The following is an 8,530-nucleotide window of genomic DNA, read 5'->3' as shown; positions in this document are numbered from 1 at the left end:
TAATAGGCTATCCCAAAAATAGCCTACAAATACTCAAGGAAAGCACAGATCTCTAAAATTGTTTTACTTAAGCACAGTTGCTCAAGTAAATGTGCTTATTTTTCTTTTCTCCCAGACTAAATTAGACAGTAGACACTTATTTGCGTGTAATAAACGTAAGTGGATAAGTGTTGAAATATTGCAGTAGTATAAAGCAACATCTCTAATCTTAAGCAGCTCTTCGGGATGTGGATCATTCCTGCGCAGTTGATCTGGTTCATCTTGGGGAGGGGGAGATGGAATATGACACCGCCTTGTGTTGATGACGCGTACAGGACATTTGGACAGCGCATGTAACCCATATACCGAGCAACAAATGCCTACAGCCGCGACCTAACATTGGATTGGACCTTGGAATATGCGCACTGGGATTTCGTGCCATTGCTTACTATACTAGCCTACAGCAAGAGGTCAACATATCATCTGTTGATAGGATTTGAGACAAGCTCATTATAATGCGCGACTCTTACAGGGCCGCCAGCGTTCGATTTGCAGGTAGGTAAGTGGCAGTACTACTAAACTATTACTGCAAATGTCTGCCATTATATGCATCGCTTGGTGTATCATAGGGCAGAAATAGCGTGAAGGATCCTAAGATTTGTTCGATGCAGATTTCAAACAAGTCCGTGTGTCATTGGTGTGCAGATGGGGTCTTCAGTTGCTTAGAAACGCGCTGCAGCAAGTCTCACTCACCCTCTCCAACGATGATGTTATTTCCCCTAATTTCAGTACATTCTTTATGGCTCCTATCACGCTGATCTTCTTGTCTCAAAGCATCCATCACATGATGTAGCCTAAATTGTAAATCCATAATAGCACATCCCCGTCGCCTCCATTCTCTTTAGAGGGCATATTATGCTTTATCTCAATGGCTACTCATGACACTGTTATTGGCTTGAGTCTTGACTATTCCACTTGTTGGTCATGCAATCAGCTATCACTGGTTCCGAGAATGTAGTATAATAGTAGCCTACAAAAATGATCGCACAACGATAACACGATATGAATTGCCTCTTGGGTTCGACAGAAGCTTAAGCCTGGTATTCTGAGAGAAGAGAAAAACGGAGCTGCCCATGGTTCACATACACAGTACATAACTGTGATTGCTAGTCTAGAACTTGGGAGGAGCTGTCCAGGGTGCTGAAACAATCTACACGTTGAGAAGGGCCATTTAAGCGTGTTTTAAACGGGGTTTTGTGCAAAATATCGCAAAGTAGGAATATAGTGATTGTCACATGACTCAGACCCCTTTGCTATAACTAGCTAACCTTCCACTTATCACTAACACAGAGTTTGATGGTGCTGATGTGATCATAGGCCTTGATGTCTGCAGTCTGCACTAACTGCTATAGGCTATGCCTCACTAACCTATACACAGTATTCACTACTACTGGTGTGTTCTCGAGCAGACCACCACCTGACTGCCTATATCATCAGTGTGGTACCAGGCTCTTGTACACCTGACCCAGTAGACCAAATGCTTGGCTCTTGGAAATCAGATTTTCTCTGTAGGCCTACTCAGAACAGGTTGGAGTCATTATTATGTCTGCTGCCTAGTCTATACACTGTCTGAATATATAGTATGGTCTGCAGTCTGCCATTTCCCTAAGGCCTGTCCTGAATGTCCAAGAACGGTGTTAGTGTTGACTGTTGTTCTGAATAGTAAGTGTCAGAAGTGAGTCATGACCCTTTCTCTTCTTAGCTGCTTTGGGGGGAAATCTGCTTGAGGATGACTGGTATTAGTGTGGTCATGTGAGGCCATGCACGTGTTCACCAGAGCTGGCATCTGGCTACGAGTTTACTTGATGAGCAAAATCAAGCAGCCATTCTGGATAGAAAAATCACCTCCACAGGCCTCTTTTGTTCATATTCTTATAGGAGTGACCTACTGTATAGGTTCCACAGTACCACTGTTCAAATATGTGTTTGTTTTGGACATGCGGTTAGTTAAAAGCTATCACTTTTAATAGGGATCAGCAGCCATGGGTTGGGCAGCAAGCCTGGAGGTGCTTACTAAGGCTGCTCACGCGCCATATGTTTGCCCCTCACCCTCTTCCAGACCCAACTATTCTATCTGGTTTCACAGGCTTACTATGGCTTTAGCATCTGTGCAATAGATTTAGGGCATAGCTGTTTGCTTGTCAGCCGGGGGGTTTGGACCAGTAGACCATGAGCTGTTGTGTGGTTTAGTTGTATCTGTCTGCTGTGCGGTGGGTGATACTGCCACTCCGTCTCCACGATGCGGCTGACAAGTAGGAGCAGGGAAAGAAGAGAGCCGCGGCAGGCGGAGGTAGGGGAACTATCTCAAACTCTACAGTGACAGGGCTCTGATTCTGAGCTTTTGTGGGCCAAACGGGCACCGACAACATTGCTCTTTAATGTTACTTCTGGCAAGGAAATCACATTTTTAGTATTGTTGTCAAATCTTGTCTAGTAAAAACTTGTTTTTGATGGAAACTGGTTGTGCTGGTGCCGACCCTAATGGATCATTTATACTGCCGAAAATAACTGATTTTAAATTGTTTTTATTTATTTATTCATTTTAAGGGACAGTGCACATAAATCAACATTTTAGTTTTCACATCCATGTAAATGAGCCAGAGAAGCCAAAAGCTAATTTTCATCTGTAGTCCCTGAGCAGGCTATTAAAAGTGGTGATATAACTATCAATACAAAACAGACATATCAATACAATACGAGACTAGTAAACATTGTACATGTGTATGTTAACACCTGTGTGACGAAGTAGGGGGTTATATTTATTAGATCTACAGAGGATTTATGTTTTGTAGCTTCTGTGGAATTTCATGGTAATCCAACCTTTCTTGCAGGTGAAATTTGAGGAGGCTGAAATGATTCCAAAGTCAGGAAAATCTCCAGCTGAATCAAGGAAAGCTGTGAGCATCCATGAGTTTGCGGCTCTGGCCAGGTCCTCCTTAAACGGTAACACCAACTAACCCGTGCCCACGCACGCACGCACACACACACGCACGCACGCACACACACAAACAGACAGTCCATGTATGTAGAGTAACCTCTACCTATTTCTCTATGTAGGCATCTCCCAGGTTATGAAGGACCATGTAACAAAGCCCACGTCCTTGGCTCAGGGCCGGGTTGCCCACCTCATTGAGTGGAAGGGGTGGCCGAAACCCACAGACCCACCGTCGGCTGCCAACTCCCATTTCAGCTCCTACTGTCATCTGACTGAGGGAGAGAAGGAGGCGCGCTTCGCTAAAGGTCAGCTTCACATTACATCAGCTAGCTGTATTCAAGTATTCACGGTTGTTCCAGCCATTTTGCTACTGCTGCATCAACCTGTGCAACTGCAATTAACTCGCTATACTGTATAGGTATTTATGTAGTCAAAACCTTTTTGTGTGATGAGAAAAGGATTCAAAGATATATAATGGTTTAGTTTATTCTGTTTTTTGAAAAACCTGAAAATGTGACACATGCTTGACGCATGCTTGATCTTGATTTGCTGTTTAGAAATAACATCCTCCTTGCGTACACCTTCTGTCACATCTATAATCTGAGACCCCTACGTATACTGTATGCCAGCGCTCACATTCTAGCTTCACCTGTGCTGCTGTGCCTCTTGATTGATGACATTTCTTGGTTGGTACTGTAGCAGATGGTTACTGCAAACACACTTTACTGACCTTTTGTGTCCCAGAAATGATGCAATACACCTGACATTCTCCCTGACAGCTGTGTCTTTAACCACATGAAACCTATTAGCTTCCCTATTCTGGGACAAACATTTGGCAAAAATGGCAGATCTCTCAATGTGTTGCAACATGTGAGCAAAGGGATTTGATGTAAAAAAAAAAAAAAAAGGAGTGACCCTGGTCGATAGGTTGTTTTACCAGCAGAGTGAGACACCGACATGGACAGGTGTGGGGGAGCTGTATTTGTAGTGCTTGCAGAGTTGTCTAGTATGTTGCAGTATTGATGTCATGAATGCATGTCCCATCCAGGAGTGGCTGAGCAGTTTGCGATTGCAGAGGCCAAGTTGCGTGCCTGGGCATCAATGGATGATGAGGAGAATGAGGAGGAGGGACAGGATTCTGATGACGTGGACATCACGCAGTCCGAGGGCCAGACACACATGTCCTCCAGCCAGGACTCAGGTAGCTCCAAGACACCCATCACATAATCTCTCCTCTCCTTCCGTTCTCTTCCATTACAGCCAACCCATATCATATCTAGATCACCATCATCATCATCATCATCATCTCATGAACGCTTCCCCCTCCTCTGTCAATCCCCCCACGCCCATCCCTCTTAATCCATCTCCTATAGGTGTTCTGACTCTTTGCCCCTCCCTCAGACGCCGCAACCTCCAATCAGATTCCTGCGTGTGAAGTGCCATGCCAGGCTGAGGCTGATGACAGTGAAGCTCCGCCCCCTGGTAGTCCTTTGGGCTCCAGCAGCAGCAGCGACAGCAGGCTGCTCTATGACCCACATTCCACCCAGACCGATTCACCTACTTTGCGCGGCAATCACACGAGCCCCTTCCTGGAGGAAGGCCCGCTCGGCGGCGAGGGGCAGACGGTGCAGCTGCAGCAGGAGGACCACCAACACGGCGAGGTCTGCGTCCACAAGCCAGAATGGAGGTCCCGGGGTCAGAGCGGTCGCTTTGACTCCTGCTACTCCTCCTCTCCTGGGGAGGAGGAGGACGAAGAGGAGGACGACGAGGAAGGGAGTGTGTTCCACGAGGGACACGCGTGGCACCCCAGGCCGGGGCGCTTCTTCTCCGACCGGGCCTCATCCGGAGTGGCGTCGTTCGATGAGGAGGAAGAGAGGGATGAAGCAGCGGAGAGCAAAGAAGAGAAGGAGCATTTGATGTGACACGGGGGGACTGTCCTCCCAGATCCAGGACCAACACCCACCCCCCACCACCCCCCCAGGGCTTCTGTTGATTCCTAATATGATGTGCTGTTACTAATCTCAATGAATTATTTAGTACCCCCCCAAACACACACACACACACACACACACACACACACACACACACACATCCGTTTTCCTCCCCTCCCCAGCTTGCCGCCAATGTGCTGTTCCATAGCTCATCTTTCCTCTGTGGTTTTACAGTGCTCCAGTTCTTAGTCCCTAAACCCAAAGAAGTCCACAATGGGTGACCTCACCAAATGTCCCGTTTTTTTAAGCCATTTATTTCTATGTATCATATATTAATTACCTAGGGTGGCTTTAAAGCTGCAATCTATGATGTTCATAACCCACCCAGGATTTGAACCTGGTCCCCTGCGCAACTGCCAAAGTGTCTGCTACTGAGCTAATAAAGCACACCTGCTTGCTCAGAGGAGAAGTTGCATTTTGACCTCAACCACCAGTGGTCCTAGGATCTGAGCAAGGAGACCACATCCAACCACTGCAGTTGTGTTCATTATATTGTGCCAACATACTCACATTAAAGAAAGTTATGGATTTCAGCTTTAACGTGTATTTTACATACTATGTTGAGGAGTAGCATCAGGGTTGACCTACAAAAAGACAACAACCCTGCAGCACTCTTCTTTTGTGTTAGTTTTAGTCATATTTTAGTCTTTTGAAAAGCATTTAGTCAACTAAATATCTTAAGGTTTTAGTCGACTAAATCTACAGTTGATTTTGTCGACAAAAATGTATTTTGGCGGGTCATGATGGTGATGTTACACTTGGTTGCATGCTGAAAACAACGTGTCGCAGACTTGTCTTTTAATGGAGTTTTAGTCTAGTTTTTATTTATTGACTAAATTGTCAATATGTTTAGTCTCAGTTTTAGTCATCATAGCTTAGTTTTTATTTAGCTTCCGTCAGTGAAAAAAGACAGTCGACGAACGTTATTCATCACAGTTTTAGTCGACAAAATCAACACAAACTCTGTTGCTGATGAATGTTTATTAGAGAGTGAAGCCAGAATGTAAAGCTGTCATTGAAACGATTTTCTTCTTCTTATTGTTTTTTTTTTTTTTTTTTTTTTTTTTTTGGGAAGAGTCATGTGTTAATCTTGCAATGATTTTCTATGGACAAAAGAATTGTAGTGTTGTTTTTCCGGGTCATGCTGTGTTATGTGGGTGGGCTACGTTTGATACTGAATCTCTGAGTGTTATGTACTGTATATATAAATATGATTTGTCAAAATTAAATTCTTTGTGGTCTCTTTTTTACACACACACACACACACACACACACTTGCAGCCGCACTCTCTCTCTCTCTCTCACACACACACACACACACACACACACGCACACACACGCACACACACACAGGCACACGCATGCACACACACTTGCAGCCGCACTCTCTCTCTCTCTCTCTCACACACACACACACACACACACACACACACACACACACACACACATAATTTCAAACAAGTGTTTCTTTCAGCTTACGTCGCAAAGTTTTTCAAATTTAATCCTTCAATGATGTACAAAACAACTTCATGTTCTCTGAAAAATAACAATGGCTGTTGATTTCAAATGCATAATTCTCCTATATACATAGCAGGTACGGTACGTAGAATTCATCCATGTATTTTCATATATACAAAGCATATACAGGCCAGGGCCATATAAAGGGAGATACTACAGACTTATTGCTTAACTACAGTTAGATGTGCTGCAAGTTAGCTTATAGACGCTCTACATTTTAAACTCCTCATACATATCTTATATTGTGAGCACTACTTTACATTCTATATGCGTACAAAAGTAAGACAGCAATAAATTATTGCACACATTTACAGTCTAGAATGAGTTTGGCATGTTGTGATAATCACAAAACAAAGTATGGCTCAAAGGTGTTGTCTGAAGCCAAGTCAGTTAGCTTCAACAAAAGTTACATCCATTTGCAATTTGATTCAGGTACTGTACCTATACTGAGTTTGTAATAAGCACTCACACTTTGTACTGTAGCAGAGGTTTGTACTGTAGCTATCACTGTGCTTCAAAGTTATGTAATATTTCTAAACATTGCATTAAAGGCCAGGCTGGATTAAATGTTTTCTGTGCCATAATATGTAGGAGGCTTTCTTTAACACTGTATGAAAATATTTATTTCAATTATATAAATATCTATGGGCCATGTACTGTACATATCTTTGTGTATAGCCTATCTGATGGAATGTGCATGTTTAATGTGTACTTAGGTGTATTTGTGTGTGTGTGTGTGTGTGTGTGTGTGTGTGTGTGTGTGTGTGTGTGTGTGTGTGTGTGTGTGTGTGTGTGTGTGCGCGCGCGTGTGTGTGTTAGTGTGAGTGAATGTGTGCATGCATGCGTGTTAGCATGTACTGTACAATAGCCAGTAATATACTCAAACACGTTGAGCTCATCATTCCTCTGTCAATACTTAACATGTTTAAAGTTAAACACAGAATAGAGGCAATTAATACATCAGAGTTTGGCTGTCTGAATTAAAAACATGGAACAAAACCATCAAAGTCTATTGCCCTTTAATATCAAATCAGCCCCTAGACAGCCAAATGAGGCTATGTGTGCTGTACCTTAAATCAACGGTAACTACAATGTGCTTGGCCAGTGTTTCAAACCCTGTACGAATACTCTAACCTTGGTCATCAGTTACAGTACGTCTTCAACCACTTTAACCCTGAAGTCCCTATTTTGGTCGTATTCTCCAAAAATGTCAAAGATTTTAAAAGTCTTTCCAAATCTTTTTATATTTTTCAAAAATAGTGAAAATAGCAGATCTACAAGCTGTAGATTGGCTATTTTAGCTATTTGTCTTACAATGATGTAAATAGGGCTTAAAGGAGTAGATCACCCCAAAAATTACTTATTTTCTATCAATTACACACCTGGCGCAGACAGAGTCTCCGACCGGAGACATTAGCATCCGCCAGTCATCATATTATTGGCTGACAAAAAAAAAAAAAAAAGATATCCATTAAATATAAGGCTTCATGAGATGTGTAACTGATTCATTTTTTGAGAGAACTACTCCTCCTTCAAGTAGTTAAGCTGCCTTGGTCCTGGGTGTGAATAGGTAGCTGTTTTATACCATAATTGATGCAGTCTTCATTTCTTCTTCGCGCCATTTCCTTCATCTGTTGCAGTTTTTCCTTATTCTCGATCATGATGCGAGTTTGACCCCTTTCTCTCCCCTGTGATGAAACTATTATTATTATACTCCATAGTATGACAATGTCGCTTACCAACAAGAACAGATTTTCAAGCTAACAAAGCATCGCATAAATTAAGCTTTACTTAGGGTTATGTATTCTGGAGTGCGCTGGGCAAAGTGCCACAAGGCACACGCATGTGCACATTCGCACATGAAAGCATATGTGCACATGCACACACATACACAAACACATACACGCAAGCACGCACACACTCACGCAACTCACACACACACACAGGCAGTCCCATGAACCGCAACACTATTAACACAAAGGCTGGCGCTGGAGGCGAGAGTGACCTCTACAAACGTAGAAACTTCCACAATCATGAGGCGTGTCTG

General features: G+C 43.3%; 1 protein-coding gene across 1 annotated transcript; it reads left to right on the top strand.

Annotated features, from left to right (window-relative positions):
- Positions 1-2,278: 2,278 nt before the first annotated feature.
- Positions 2,279-4,896, top strand: fam131aa (family with sequence similarity 131 member Aa; the record flags this gene model as incomplete). The annotated part of the gene is made up of 5 exons (XM_080725730.1): positions 2,279-2,329; positions 2,871-2,982; positions 3,097-3,279; positions 4,023-4,175; positions 4,376-4,896. 5 exons carry the CDS (start codon positions 2,279-2,281, stop codon positions 4,894-4,896), a joined length of 1,020 nt encoding a protein of 339 aa, XP_080581856.1.
- Between the last annotated feature and the right edge of the window lie 3,634 nt (positions 4,897-8,530).

Source organism: Nannobrachium achirus, assembly GCF_963921795.1.
Source record: "Nannobrachium achirus genome assembly, chromosome: 5".
Classification (NCBI taxonomy): Eukaryota; Metazoa; Chordata; class Actinopteri; order Myctophiformes; family Myctophidae; genus Nannobrachium; species Nannobrachium achirus.
Note: the sequence above shows the minus strand (reverse complement) of the source record. Positions and strands in the feature narration are given on the sequence as shown.